The sequence below is a fragment of the Harmonia axyridis genome, chromosome 3 (genome assembly GCF_914767665.1).
Source record: "Harmonia axyridis chromosome 3, icHarAxyr1.1, whole genome shotgun sequence".
Taxonomy (NCBI): Eukaryota; Metazoa; Arthropoda; class Insecta; order Coleoptera; family Coccinellidae; genus Harmonia; species Harmonia axyridis.
This window is the reverse complement of record NC_059503.1, coordinates 21682035-21698609: the sequence shown is the minus strand read 5'-3', so window position 1 is coordinate 21698609 and position 16575 is coordinate 21682035. Positions and strand designations below refer to the sequence as shown.

General features: G+C 34.7%; 1 protein-coding gene across 4 annotated transcripts in view; it reads left to right on the top strand.

The window, feature by feature from the left end:
* Positions 1–9809, top strand: part of LOC123675629 — a 41861-nt gene extending 32052 nt beyond the window's left edge. For all 4 annotated transcript variants that reach the window (XM_045611068.1, XM_045611067.1, XM_045611066.1 and 1 more), the window contains exon 3: positions 9498–9809. In XM_045611068.1, coding sequence (XP_045467024.1) covers positions 9498–9752 — 255 coding nt within the window. In that variant the 3' untranslated portion in view covers positions 9753–9809. The remainder of the gene's footprint in view (positions 1–9497) is intronic.
* The last annotated feature ends 6766 nt before the right edge of the window (positions 9810–16575 follow it).

Below are 16575 nucleotides of genomic sequence, written 5' to 3'. Positions count from 1 at the left end.
AATGATGTTGAAAGCAAGTAGAGATTTCTAATACTTTATATAAGAATGTAATGGTTACTAAATCCCAAAAATTCTTTCACGATTATTCACCAAATAACACTTTTTAATTTCTAATAATTACCAGTCTTACCGATGTATATACACCAATAAATTTTTGATGGAATAATGAATATACCTCGAGTCACAAAATTTAGAAAAATATAGTCTTTAAGTAATATATGTTATTTTCAGAATTGTTACTTAAATTAATATTCGGAAATCGAATGAAATATAATCATTTGAAAGCATTTAAGGCTCAAAAAAATTTTGGAATCAGATATTCAGGCAAAATATTTGTTCTGAAGAACATACGGACAAACATCAGTCTATTATTAAGATTTTTTACTTTTATTTACCCTAAACAGTAACCATTTGGTAAATAGTAAGAGCTAAGCGTCATCTAATGTCACTAACAGATTAGCAGTGCAGTCTATGTACATTTTATTCACGAAGACCTCTCTGAGACATCGTCAATTATTTTTAACCTTGAATTGATATGCAAGCTACTCTCTTGTGAACTACCTACTTACTTTTTATACTAGTTTAATTCAATGAACATTATTTTAAACCTTGTCGTGCATTTCTTGAAAAAAATATTGGAAAAAGCACTGACGTGAATCCAGGTGCTTGAGAAGTGATTCATAAATCACATCTTATGATTTTTTTTCAATATTATGCTTGAAACTTATTAGATAATTCTTTTCGTTGTTCAGCTTGAGTTTTCTATGGTTCTGATGGCGTTATCAACACAAGTTTTGCAAGAAATTTAAAGTGGTTATTTTATATATATCCACGAAAACACTATCAGATCATTCATGAGTAAAATGTTGAGCTTTCCCATATTTTTCTTAAATATTCTTTGGTTCTGATGTAATCAGCCCAAAATTTCACTAAGAACTTGATCACGGGAATATCGATTAATTTTTTTCGATATTCTTGTTAATCTTATATATTTCGAAGCGACAGCTTCGGAAAACAAGCGCTCAAAACCTTTCTAGAAATGCAATGTAACTGTTTTTTCTTATATTTCCCTATACCTGTAAGGTAGAAAATTCGTACATAAAAATGTAAATACTCTCATTTAATTGAGCATATATTATATTATATACCTTGCCACTATTCCAAACCATTCGTGTGCAGTGAATGAGAATAACCTTCGCTATACGTTCATACTTAAGGTGAAGGAATATATCCAAAGGTATCGCTTTACTATTGTTTCAGTCCACCGTTTCCTGTGATTTTTCAACCCGTGGAGGATATTGTAACTGGCAAAATCATACCATGAAATGAAAGACATGATAATTATATAGGTGTAGACGGAATATTTTATCAGTGGGAATTGAAGTAGAGTATTTTACTCCATATTGTTGGTTTAACTTCATTCTTCTATTTCTTATCAATGTCTAGATCTATTGTTTAGGAAGGTGATTCTCAGGGTGGCTCTCAACAAGACTTAGGGCAATGTCTCTGTTCTCGGAATAATAATGGGAAGGTGTTCTACAGGGTATATAAAATTGAGTTTTCAAAATTGAACAATCAAAAGAAATTTGAATTGAAACTGAAAAAAATGTATCTATTTCTGATATGAAATATAACTATATATATATATACACCTCTTGCGTTTCTAAAGTAGCCGAACATTACATCAAAATTTTCAATCATATTCTGGCCAAGTTGCGACTCTATCTCAACAATAACTTGATTAATTTCTGCTTTCAATGCTTCAACTTTTCGAGAATTATCCTTGTAGATCTATTCTTTCACATGGCCCCAGAGAAAAAAGTCTAACGGTGTTAAATCACACGATCTTGAAGGCCAATTCACGACACCGAATCTGAAAATAACACCACATGTCCTCAGTATCAATATTTTCTAGTTTTGGCCATAAAAAATTGCGATCATGTCGCGATATCTGATTCCCTCAACGGTTCTGTCTCTTCCAGCATTATTTTGAAAGAATTACGCAGCAATCACACTAGCAGACCGCAATGAACATCAAACAGTGACACTTTGTGAGTGTGGTGCACTTTAATTCAATAATTTAATTCAATTTATTTGCCATCGATTGGTATAAAAAACATGTAGAAGGAAAGCATCTCATTTTTGTGTGCTATTTTCACTATTTAGAGGGACACTACAGGGATATCGGAATCGGAATAGGGTGATTTGAATTATAAAAAAGTAGAGTTTTTGAGAGATGAGTGTGTAGGTGTAAACAGATCCAAAATTTCTCCAATGGTTCCCGAAATATCTACAAAAACAAATGAGTCATAAAGGAAAAGCGAAAATCTTGATTTTGAATTATTTCGAGATATTTCAGGAACTATTGGAGATATTTTGGATCTGTTCATTCCTAAATAACGCAACTTTTTTGTAGTCAAAACCACCTGTATTTCTAACGATTTTCGATATCCCTGTAGTGTACCTCAAAATTGTTCAAACCCTGTATGTTTTTCTTCCCAAAAGTGATCATAAACCCTTACCTTGGGTATACTCGAAGCAAAATAAAATGAAGTAATCATAAAATTGATCTGTATCTTAACGCCACTTCATTCTCAAAACTTTCGAACAGAAATTCAGCTATCGATGACTTTTCTAGAAGAATCCATTAACAATTCAAACACACCTTAATGAGCCGACGACAGTGCGGTTAATTGATCCACAGAGGTGTTCAAAATAAACATAGTAAGCCATGAATAATAGACGGTATGCATCGGTCGCAACCCGAAGAATGCATATCCGGTCTAGCAACCAGAGCAGTCATGGCTAGCACGGTCAACTATAGAGGTTATCATTCTTTGGGTTCTCACTTCGACGCAACCTACTCCTATTTACATGTGAATTGACTTCGAAGTCTGTTCATTCCTACACTTTCAGCACAGGTCGTTTTTCTATGATTTAGTGATCATTCGATAGCCTTTGTTTGTCCTCTTCACTCCGCTTGAAACGCCTTGGGCTGTAAAACGAATGAAGGCTGAGTGAAAGAAATTTTTTCACCTTATCAAATATGTGGAAACCAAAACGGAAATAAATAAGAATTGAACAACATTAATTGTATCATTCGGATCGTTTGCTCTATATTAGCGAAAAATCCAAAATAACGAAAAACTCAGTGCTCAAGAACATTGCACATTTCACACGATGATTTGTAATTTGTCGCATAATAAATCAAAAATTAAGTAATCGTCTTATAAAATATAAAATCTCTAAGGCTTCGAATTTATTCAGCTGCCGTTTGATACCTCCACTATAAATTGCAGAGCAAGTGTTCAGCAGTATTTTTTCTTAGAAACATCTTAAATAGTGCTGATAAAATATTGCTTTTTGAAGGGCAAAAATACAGTTGAAGCAAAATCTTGGCTCGATGAAGAGTTTCCTGGGACAGCACCAGGAAAATCAACCATCATTGATTGGTATGCTAAGTTTAAACGTGGTGAAATAAGCACCGAAGAGGGCGAACGCAGTGAACGCCCAAAAGAGGCTGTCATGGACGAAAAAATCAAAAAAATTCACAAAATAATTTTGAATGACCGTAAAGTGAAGTTGATCGAGATAGCAGACATTGTGAAGATATCATCTGAACGTGTACATCATCGTGTATCACTCACGAACAATTGTACATGAGAAAGCTGTGTGCAATATGGGTGCCACGCGAGCTACCAATCTATCAAAAGCACCAACGTTTTAATGATTTTGAGCAGTGTTTGAAGCTGTTTGAGTGCAATAAACCTGAATTTTTGCGTTGATATGTGACAATGGATGAAACATGGCTCCATCATTTCACCCCGGAGTCCAATCGACAGTCAGCTGAGTGGACTGCACACGTTAAACCGAATCCAAAGCGATGTAAAACACTGCAGTCGGCTGGCAAGGTTATGGCATCAGTATTCTGGGATGCGCTGGGGATAATATTCATTGATTACCCCCAAAAGGGCCAAACTATAAACAGCGATTGTTATAGTTTTAAAAATGAAATCGTTAAAAAACGGCTCCATTTGAAGAAAATAAGACAATCAAGAGAATGCGCCATGTCACAAATCAATGAAAACAATGGCAAAATCGCATGAATTGGGCTTCGAATTGCTTCTGCATCCACCGAATTCGCCAGATCTGGTCCCCACCGAATTTTCTCTGTTCTTAGACCTCTAAAGAATGCTCGTTGGAAAAAAAAAATAGCGCAAATGAGTAATCGCCGAAACTGAGGCCTGTTTTGAAGCGGAAGACAAATCGTACTACAGATATGGTATCGAAAAGTTGAAAGATCGCTATGATCCCTGTATCTCCCTCGAAGGCAACTATGTTGAATAATAAAATCGAATTTTGCCAAAAAAATGGTTTTACTATGGTAGACGGGGACTTTTTTTGTGCGTATGTTCTAGTGGAAGCAAGCTAGCTCTCATTTAGTCTCAGTGCCTATATTTTCAAATTTCATGCTGAAAATAATCCCACTTTTGAGTTAGAGTCACAATTGAAGAATTAAATTTCAAATTCAATACTGTTTGTATGGTGAAAAGTCATCTAGAGAATGGTCGAAATGTCTATAATGAATTTCCATCAATTCTAACTAAATGGAGGAAAATATTCATATCATTTCCAGAACATAGATTGTTTTTTTGAGAAACTTGTGGGGGGGCAAAACTTCTGACGATGTGTCTATATTATGTTGTATTCTTGACGGGTCTTCTTTACCAATTCAACAACCAACTGATTGAAAGTTACATTCTACAATTTACAGATCGCGGCACGGCTAACTCCCACATTTAAAAATGTTATTGCGCATGAACGGGTGGACTTAAAAGGGTGGGGAGAGGTTACCCGTGTTATGAGGGATGGAAGAAGTAGTTTTCTCTAATTCTGTGGTTATTCCGTTCATTCTTTCATATCTTGTAGAACAAAATCGTGCGAGAATATATCAGAAACGCAGTTTTCATGGTTATATTTTATTATTCTATGTTGGTACTCCGAACTTTCCGCCACGGCTTTATCTGTCAATTCATCAATTTGCCTTAAAGAAATCAGTTCAGCCAACCAACATTTTTCAATGCAAAAATCACTAAATTATATTCATGGAAATATTTCATTAATTTCAATGAAAATGCAATGAATTAGAGAAAATAATGTATAATACTCGTACAGAAGGCTCATTCTACCACTCGTTCATTCCAAAACTCGCCACTTCGTGTCTCGTTTTTGAATTTTGAACTTGTGGAAGAATATCAATGCCTTCTATACTTGTATTATAAATAACTATTCAGTAATCATGCGGAAGCGATGGTCAGAGGAGCAACGTATGTTTGCCTTCCAAACGTATATCAAAGAAGGTATCACTGCGACTCAGATGGCCTTTCGAAAACGGTACGGTTTGAAAGAAAATGAAACCGTACCAGACCGAAAAACAATTTTGAATTGGGTGGACAAAATTAGAACGACGGGGTCTCCACGAAACCAGAAAAGAGATGGACCTGTCTTCACCGTTAGAACCCCTGAGAACATTGCTAGGGTGAGGCAGTCTATCGAGCAGTTTCCAACCCTTTCTCTACGGAAGCGTGCTTCGGATCTTCAATTATCAGCGAGTTCAGTGAGACGAATTTTAAAGGTTCACCTCAAGGTGAGTATCTTACTCACGGCATCATTCATGAATATTTTATACGGAATTGACAAAGACTCAGATATAAATAGGGATTCATCAAGCCAAGAAACTTGACATTTTAGCCAACTACTTGACTTAAAAATCAATTTCGTGAAAAATTACATACTTGAGCTTGACTTGACTTGACTTTAGACATTTATTGCCTGACTTGATATCAAGCTACTTGATATTACTCGAGCTTGATATGCACGTGGCGCACGGCATATATTTCTGCGATCTCGTGTGCGCTTAGACTAAATAAGGGGATTCCTCGAACGCCGAGAAGCATTCGGCAGTGTGACTTTATTAGTAGTTTTCTCACATTTCTATGAAATCTATTGGTAGATTTTGGTAGTTTCAGAAATATCTTTCCAAACTTGGCTAAAATGGCCAAGGATTTTTTATCAACGCCAGTATCCAAAAACCCGCAATAGGTTAGGTGACAAATCTATAAGATGCCTCATGTGTCTTAGATCCTGGATGGAAAATTATGAAATCAAACAAAGCCTGGAGGTTTCTCAATATTAAAAAACTTTTTATTAGATTATTATATATTTTTTTTATTATTGTTTATTTTGTAATGATATAAAGTGATTTTAATTATGTTTCTATTTCAAAAATATTTTCGGTATTTTTATACAATAAATTTAAAGATAAAAGTGTTTTTTGCAAGGTTCCTTCTCATTACATCATTTTTTAATTGATGTGACACTACAGATTAAAACTGCTTAAAATCAAATAGCTTGATCTGATTCAAGTACTTCAAAAACTATTAATTGACTTGACTTAAAATCAAGTCAAGCTCAAGCCAAGTAGCTTGAAAATCAAGCCAAGCCATGAATCTCTAGCTAGATAGAAACGTTGCTACATTTTTCTTCAAGTTTCATTCATGGCATATCTGATACCAACTCGCTTGTGGGCTGTAATCGTAAGCAACAGATAAAGTAACAAAGCTTCAATGTGCACGCATGAAACAGTCTCCGCTTTATACCAGTCCCCAATCTTTTTGCACTTAGATCATACCCTGCAATGGAGGGGCAGTATTGATCGATTTGAAACCCAAATCTACAAATATGAAAGATTTTTGGTCTTGGTTCGAGCCCACCTAAGGTGGAGGGGCCTTGTGATCATTTTTGATATGTGATTTGAAAATTTCCGCTTGAAAAATTCAGGCCGTTATCAACATTACTGTCTATCGGCATCATCGATTCAATTGAATCATTGTGGTTTTGGACGATATTACAAAATCTTCGTATGATTATATCTTCTTCTTCTTCTTCCTCTTTTATTTAGGTCGTAACCTGTTCTTCTTCACGGTGTCTCTACCGAGGTGGATACCCAGCTTTCCAGCCACCTTTTTCTTGGTCTTCCTACGTCTCTCCTTCCAGTGGGTTTTCGATCTCGTGATTATATCGGAAAATTAAATTATCCATGAGGTTAAATATCCGAAATCTACTAAGTTGAATTCATCAGATTTGATGCAACAGTATCTTGCAAATTCAACATAACTACATATAAAATTTCTGTTCAGATTAACCTTTCACTTTTTGCGTAATTGAATTTTCCTCGAAGTTTTCATATTATCTATCGACCTTGAAAAATTTTCTTTCGAACATAAAACATTATTTTGTAATACCTGCTGTTGATAAATAATGAGTTATTAAAGCATATTTTATCTTACTTTCAGTAGGAACCTTCCTATTTCGATAACAATGAAGTCGCTTATAGCAATTCTGTTTTATTGGCACTTAAGTACACGGGAGTACTTAACCATTTTTATGGCTAATTATTCGTTTTCAATCATTGCAATAATTATCGGCACGAACATTCTTTCCGTTTCTCGTTTGTAGAATATAGTCATGTCCAAAGTTGAAATGTAATCAGTTGCAATGAGCATTTCAACTGACGAATATCTACGAACTTAAGATTCAAATATTATTTTATCATGTCCAATAATGAAAATCATCCAAAAACTCAATATAGCCATTGCTATAAATTAAAGAAATGCTTAGCATTTCACTGCAACTAGTAACTACTGCTTATGTTAATGTATTCGTTGTATTCGGGAGAATTTTATTATCAGATGAAATCATGGACCTATGGACGGTAGAGTACCAGATTTTGTGAAAGATGTGAAAATAATTTCAGATCACCAGTTTAGGTTTCGAAATAGTTATTTATAATACAAGTGCAGAAGGCATTGATATTCTTCCACGAGTTCAAAATTCAAAAACGAGCCACGAAGTGGCGAGTTTTGGAATGAACGAGTGGTAGAATGAGCCTTCTGTACGAGTATTATACATTATTTTCTCTAATTCATTGCATTTTCATTGAAATTAATGAAATATTTCCATAAATATAATTTAGTGATTTTTGCATTGAAAAATGTTGGTTGGCAGAACTGATTTCTTTAAGGCAATTTGATGAATTGACAGATAAAGCCGTAGCGGAAAGTTCGGAGTGCCAACATAGAATAATAAAATATAACCATGAAAACTGTGCGTTTCTGATATATTCTCGCACGATTTTGTTCTACAAGATGTGGAAGAATGAACGGAATAACCACAGAATTGGAGAAAGAATAATCTACGATCCACCTACTGGTACGACTAACCTAAAATATTAAGAAGTAAGTGAGCCTCCCTCGACACTAGTGCAATATTCTTGGATATAGAAAAGGCATTTGATGAAATGTTGCATCAACGTCTGATATACAAAATGAAGTTGATGAAATTTCAAAAATTTACGAGACTAATACAATCGTAGAGTGAATATCGATAGTATCAGGTCGATGATTAGAGGAATTTGAGCCGGAGTTCCCCAAGGACCGCTGCTGTTCACCTTATACATGGTAGACATACCAAAAATGAATAGATGCTTTGTAGAATTCAAGAAATGGAGATTCAAAGTCAATACGACGAAAACAGTTGCAATCTACTTCAACAGAACAACAGTGAGAAAAAGAAAGTAGGAAACGTCAAAATGGAAAATCAGACGAGAGAATGGAAAAAGGAAACAAAATATCTGAGAATAATTCCAGATGAAAGAATGAGCTTCAACAAACGAATAGGAGAAAACTAAAGAAAGGCAAGGCAATTGCACGGCAACCAACAAATTAGAGAAGAATTGAAAATTGAAACTATTGAGGAAATAGTTAACAAACAAACAACAAACAAATAAAGAAGACAAAAGAGACGCTAAAAGAGCATGATAGTAGGGAAATAAGCAAGATAATACAAATCGCAATAAGAAAGATAGATAAGAGGAAATACCTCTTGCAAAGAATAAGACAACATCACGGTCATCACAATATTCATCGTTTAACATCATCGTGGACAATGGGCTTATAATACTGGCCCCTCTACCTACATCAGTGCCTGGCCCCTCTAGATCAGCAACTAACCTCTCTACATCAGTGGCTGATGACCAAAATTCTCAATTTGAAGACCTTTCATCATCTTCAGTAATGTCCGATGATGTAATTTCCAATATTTTCAATGAATAAAAATTTGAATAATTGCTATGTATTTTTCAATCCTCAATGTTACTGCTTGTCTTTCTTCTGCTTGAATACTTCTCCTCATAATTGTGTCTTCATGTTCAATTTGAGACTTTAGTATATTATTTAATTCATCAAACGAAGACATTGACATCTGCTCGCCAGCATGCTTCTGAACTTTGCCTCAGTTATCATTTGGTTAGGCGTGTTTTGCATTTGGAATTGAGGTTTCACCCCTGAATATTGTCTAGAAGGAGATTGTTTCGAAGTATTTCATAATTTTTCATCGCAAAGTGAATCTGCTTATCCTAAAAGATTTTTTCGTTTCAGGATCCAAGGTTGGAGAATATGAAAGTGGAAATTGAAGATACTGAGCTCCTGGAACCGCATACAGAGTTTGTGCAAGCATCATATCAGTCATCGATAAGGATGGAAGATGTTGACACTAGCAGTTCGGATTTTCCGCGAAATGATAATTGTGAACTATTCGGCAAATATATTGCAGAGGAACTGCGTGCTTTACCTTATCTTAAACGTTTAGTTTTGCAGGAAAAAATTATAAATTGTTTTAAGAAATTGATATGAATTTATAATTGTTAACTAATTTTTTAATGTTATACTAAGCAAATAAATTATTTTGAATATAAATATTTTTCATTTCTAACACAAGTTCACAGAATTCTTCAAATACAGTTTACAGTGAGTCTTTATGGTCAGTTTGAAATTCTAAAAATTAATGCTAACTAATTGAATAGTGCAGAAGGCCTTGGAATATGAAATGAACATGGCTCGATCCCTCGATATGGATTGCTCTCTAATTCAGAAGATGGTACATGAATAAGATTTTTGTTGTAAGCGGTCGCCTGACGTTACTTTTTTCAGTACTTAGACACAGAAAACCCATATTAAATCTAATTATATTCAATCCTCGATCCGTGTGAGGTGATAATAACAAAAAGAACAAATAGATCAAAAGAATAAATGAATCTGAATCATGGATAAAATGGATAAATCAAGGACTGAGGTAACGGGTGTTTTTTTCGAGGTATATAACTTTAAGTTGGCATTACTGTTCAAGATGGCGACCGATTTAACAGCTGTCAAGTGATTTATTCTCAGTTTGGTTTGGCAATTCATCATGAATAGACTCACGCCTGAACAACGCTTGCAAATAGTGCAATTTTATTTAGAAAATAATGGTTCTGTGCGGAATACGTATCGCGCACTACGTCCATTTAATCGTCGACAAAATCGTCCATCAGAGCAGTTAGTTCGATTAAACATGGAACGTTTTCGCACCACGTTTACTCTTATTCATAACTCGCATCCCCAGAGACGCCGTACGGTGCGTAAAAAAAAAGCTATTGCTGCTGTAGAGCATAGCATTGAGGAAGCCAGAATGAGTCTATCCGCCATCGAGCACAGGAATTGGATCTGTGTCCATCCAGCTTATGGAAGATTTTGCGGAAGGATCTTGGTTTGCGTGCTTTCAAAATCCAACTCGTGCAAGAATTGAAGCCAAACGATCATCAAGTAAGGCGTAGATTCGTCGAATGGGCCCAAAATGAGATTGCCGTTGTTCCCGATTTTCATAAGTGAATTTTGTTTAACGATGAAGCGCACTTCTGCTTGAATGGCTACGTCAACAAGCAAAACTGCCGCATTTGGAGTTAAGCTAATCCTCAAGTGTATGTCGAAACGCCGTTACATCGAGAAAAACTGACTGTTTGATGCTCTTTATGGGCTGTTGAAATCATTGGTCCGTACTTCTTCAAAAACGATGATGGCCAGAACGTTACAGTCAATAGTGATCGGTATAGAGCCATGATTACTAACTTTTTCATTCCTGAATTGAACAACCATGATGTCCAGGAGCTGTGGTTCCAACAAGACGGCGCAACATATCACACAGCTCGTGCCACAATCGATTTATTGAAAGACACGTTTGGTGACCGCCTAATTTCACGTTTTGGATCTGTGAATTGGCCTCCAAGATCTTGTGATTTAACACCGTTAGTCTACTTTCTGTGGGGCTATGTAAAGTCATTGGTCTATGCGGATAAGCCACAAACCCTTGATCATTTGGAAGACAACATTCGCCGTGTTATTGCCGATATACGGCCACAAATGTTGGAAAAAGTCATCGAAAATTGGACATCCAGATTGGACTACATCCGAGCCAGCTGTGGCGGTCATATGCCAGAAATCATATTTAAAATATAATGCCACAAGATTATCTTACGGATAAATAAAATTCATGTCAATCGAATAATCCATCGTTGTTTTATTGCAATTTAAAATTCTATAGCTCTAAAAAAAAACACCCTTAAGAAGCCTAAAAAAAATACAAAACAGCCATAATATGAAGAGGATTAGATAAAATCAAACCTTAGCCATTATAATAATTTGGAAATAAAGAATAAAAATAATCCAAATAAATATAGACAACCATAAGCCAGGTACTTTCAGACATTAAATATAATAATAAAGAGAACCATGCACAGTAGACTGAACGCATTAGTAAAAAAAGGAAATATTGCCGCAGTATGTAATCATTTTCCATAATTCAATTCTGTAACTGGGAGGGCCAATGTATCAGCGTGCCAACCCATAGTAACAGATTTGATGACACCACTTGAATGCTTTTTTGGAGATTTGCATAACCTATATACTTTGTAACAGGAATTGAAAAGGTTTCAGAGGATTGAGATACTTCTTTTCAATGTTTGCAAAGTTCCGAAACCATTAGAAATAACATACAATTTGGCGTTCGAGAAATTAATGTCAGTCCCAGTATTTTCAAATAATCAATTCAAAACCATGGAGTTTGTGTGAATTCCAAATCCCATACCCGTGCAAATGGATAGATATAATATGACGAAAATGTTTACAGTAAGAAAACTTGCCGATCTAGGTATAACAACCATATTTCAGGATTAAATCGTGTATAAAGAAGACCAAACAATGAATTCCAACAATTCTGATACAAACAAAACTCAGTTTTCAACGAGCAAGCCAGTTAATCTACCTTGTTGGTAGAACAATATAGCTGATGCTATAATACTACACTTCATTGAGATACTATGTTCACAAATAAATTATAGACGAAGTAATACATCACACCTCACAGAAATATTAGAATTCAAAAAAGCTTATTGGTATAATTCAGATAGCTATGAACAGATCTTTCAATTCAACCTGTTTTTCATTATAAACTGCTCTATGCAACCAAGAAGAAGATGAGCTCTACCCAAAAGAAGAGCCACTGCAGGACCAATTGTCTGAGCTCATCATAGACAACATGAGAAATTTTCTGTTGAGCGCCGTAGCCGCCCTAGCTCAAGCTAGTTGAGCTTGAACCAAGTAGCTTGAATATCAAGCCAAGCCATGAATCCCTAGTTGAAAGAATCACGTCTTTCTGTTTACTTTGCTTGCCACTTTGCAGGTCAATTGAATATTTGCAGTAATGGTAATCCATTATGATGACGATTGTTGAAAAGGGTAGGTTAGATTTGTGTTTGACTTTAGTTGTGAAATGACCGTTTGGTGGTTCATGCGAAATTTTTTGAAAAAAATCACAAGAATACGAATTGAACAAGCCTTAGAAAACTACCAATTTCACAAAATTGCTTTTTCCCAAGTTTATGGAGTTAATGTCAATGTAGGTATTTGAAAAAGAACCATTAGCAAATGAGTGATATTCACTAATAAGTGAGAGCTTTAGAAATTTCCCTCAGAGAGTGCGGAAGAACCTGTATATAAATGTAAAAGCACATACTACCAAACCGGAATGATATGGAACAATTATAGTAACTTACAGGTCAAGATACATATTTATACTTGTTATGGTTTCACGTTTTCAACTAGCGTCTCTAGAGCGGCATAGAATTATTTTGAATCTTCACGTAGGAGGAATCCAAAACAGTTCAGTACTACACAGCGGATCTTGACCGTTTTATTAGATCTTTCATTACGTTTGAGATAATAATTTGAAATCTTGTTTTCTAGTTTCCACAACCACAGAACAAGTTTCTTGAAAAAATCCATATACTCATTATTTCAGATACAGAAAATCAAACTTAGATTGATTGAGGGTAATTCTTGAATATGTTTATTTATATTTATCATAAATTCAAACATAATGCGTTGCATAACATGAGAACATTTTCAGATAGTTATTATATTATTTTATTTTAATCAACAAAACTAATTTCAATTACAAATTATTTTAAAAAAAAACGACAGTATAGTGAACAAAATTCCGAATTTCTTATACAAAAAAATCTTCTATGGAAATGAATTTTCCAATTATGGAGACTCAACTCGTTAACATACATATATTGATTTCGATTATAAACTTAGCTCTAACTCTATTCGTTAGAGACCTGTTTCGTAATTGACAAATACAAGTACGCAAACTGGTAGTCAAATTGTTGAACGACACGTGCTATAATTGGTATTTCCTACAAATCCAAAATGTGAAAAAGAGTCAATAATGGTTCTGGTGTAGGTCGTATTTAATTGCAGGATTTTAATGATTCCAACCATATTTTTTAATACTATATTGTTCCCTGATTATGATTTCATCGAATATGCTTCCAATGCTCACAAAACGACAGGTCTAATTATTACGAAAAATAATGTGTTTGTGAGAGCTCAAGGTTATCGTTAATAGATCCATAATTTCGGTAGCAGAGATTTGACGTGAATGAAAAACCTCATAATATATGTTTCATCCTTTATTATTTCGGATTGCTGGGGAATTCGTAGAAATCCTACGTCCGAGAAAAATATATAAAAATGTTCCCTGAGGCCACAGGTAGTTCATTGGCACTATCGGATTGGTCCTACTCAGTTTTGAAAAATTTGATGACAAATATACTGAGTGGCATCAGTAATATAACACTAATAACGAAAATTTATTTCAAATAAATTTTTTGCACACTAATTGATCATATGACAATTGTGGTTCATGATTTAGACCTGCACTGGTAAAGTAGGTAGATGTGATGTATCTGATAGACTGATGTATCTTAGATAAAACCATATTTACACCCTATGAGGTAGGCAGTCAATTCTTGACTATCTGTTAAATGTTAAATATTATACATACCAACCAAACACATTCTTTCTAATTCTAACCACTTGAACCACTCAACACACCACTTGGGTACCACTTGGGGTGTTCATATTAAAATTATTCGTTAGGGGAAAAAGTTTTTGGTGGAAAATTTTGAGTTCTAATAGCAACAACGTCATTATTTTATCTTTGCTGAATTTTGTTGAATCATTTATTAGTTTTTCATTGTGGAAAAACCGGGATATGTTAGCTGAGTTGTATAGATATACATATTTGATTATTGTGTTTCTGGCTATCAGATGGTTCCAACCATGTTCATTAAAATCTATTCTCCAAACATATTTCTTTTCAAACTATCTTTCACTGAACAGATCGCTTCTTGATAATGTCTGAAATTTTCGAATTTTTAGCCCGGTTATTCTCAAACAATAAGCTTCGACTTCATGATGACGTATCCGTTTTTAATTTAGGATAGAAAGACCTAGAAACTTGAAATTATCAGGGAAGGTTGAAATCAAAATGCCGCGGTTAATTTAATGAACAAAATCCGACTAGGAGTTCTGTGAATATGGTCTTCATTATTTTTCTTCTGATGAATTCAAAACTACAGATTCGATCGGAATCAAATTAAACATATTACCCGATCTTTCCGTCACCATAAAACCAGCGCCATTGAGATTGTGAACATTTTCATCTTGATTGAATGAAAAAAAAATACATACATATTATTCATTCATTGTAACACGCTTCGTAAAATAGGAGTTAGAAGTATGTATGATCAAAACGTAAATTCTTTTGAAACTGGAAATCAAATGCAAAACAAAATAAGGTGTTCATCTCGGAAAATGTAAGTATATTTGCTTCAGTGCATAAGTAAGAATTAAAAATTAATTTTGCGAAAAAATGTTACCATTTTTTTTGCAATTCATAAAATGGAAGCCGTGTGGCATGGCCACCAAGTTCACCAGATCTTACTCCTCTCGAGTAGTTTCTGTAGCGTTATTTAAAAGATAAGGATATGCCATTGAAAACACTTCACGGAAGCAGTTTCGAAGTCTAGAAGAAAAACTCAATGATTTGAGTACTGCCTTGGAAATATCATAATTCTGTATGACATGAATAAACCCACGAAATTAAAACAATATAAGAATGGTGATTTCCAATTTATGGATATCAGAAATCCAGGCCAATTTTCATGAATCACCCTGCATCTCCGAAACAAACATTCTTAGGATACACAACAAGCTTTTCCCTGAAAGACCTGGAAGACCTGTATCCATTATTATTATTATTATATAGTTTTGTGCGATAGGCGCATGAATGAACTGACGACGAAAGCTCCTGACTTCACGTCAGTGTAGAATAAAATGGGTATTTATCACAGAACGAAGTTATGAATAGAACGGGATCAGAATATTTCATAACAAACTGAATTTTTCTCAAAGCATGGGAAGAAGAAATCAGATTTGTGTACTAAGTTCAGCAATGAAACCCTCCCTCTAGCATGAAACCCTCACAGAAATTCAATAAAAATAGATTAGATTAACAAAAAGTTTGATAACCTTTTCAACAAACCGAACGATTAGTTATATATAGCTAACCTATATTCGCGCTATGTGTAATGCAATTGTTCGAGGTGATTTGTTAATTTATGTTTGATATCTAGGTCAATGTCGATCGTAATGAAATAAAAATGGGAACAGCGTCTAATACATAGATATCGATTCGTTTCACTTACGTTTTACTACGAATTCTACGATGAAGATTTGGGATATTAGTTTTTAGGTCATCACATAAAATATGGGTGACTTCGGTTGTTTTCGTGTGTAGGGCGAACGGAGGAAGTTCATAAAATTTTTATAGGGGGAGCAGTTCAATAAACAAAATTAGTGAGGTTAGGCGCGAATTTTGAATAAGAATATAGCCCTGGATCAAAAAATCATGCGAGTTTCCCACAGCATAGGTATTGCGTTGTGAGTGTAGCTACTTTTATTATTTGAACAAAGATGAAAAAAAAATTTCATGTGCTGATTAAATATTGCTTTTTGAAGGGAAAAATACCGTTGAAGCAAAATCTTAGCTTGATGAAGAGTTTCCGGGGTCTGTACCAGGAAAATCAACCATCATGTAAGCTAAGTTTAAACGTGGTATAATGAGCACCGAAGACGGCGAACGCTTTGGGCGTCCACTGCGTTCGCCGTCTGTTTGAAAAAACATAACTTTGGGTCATAGCTTCGTAATTAAAAACCCTTTTGAAAATGCGAGCACACCACTGGATTCTACGTAAAAAAGTGCCTGTATAATGTTTTAATTTCAGAGCTCTATCAT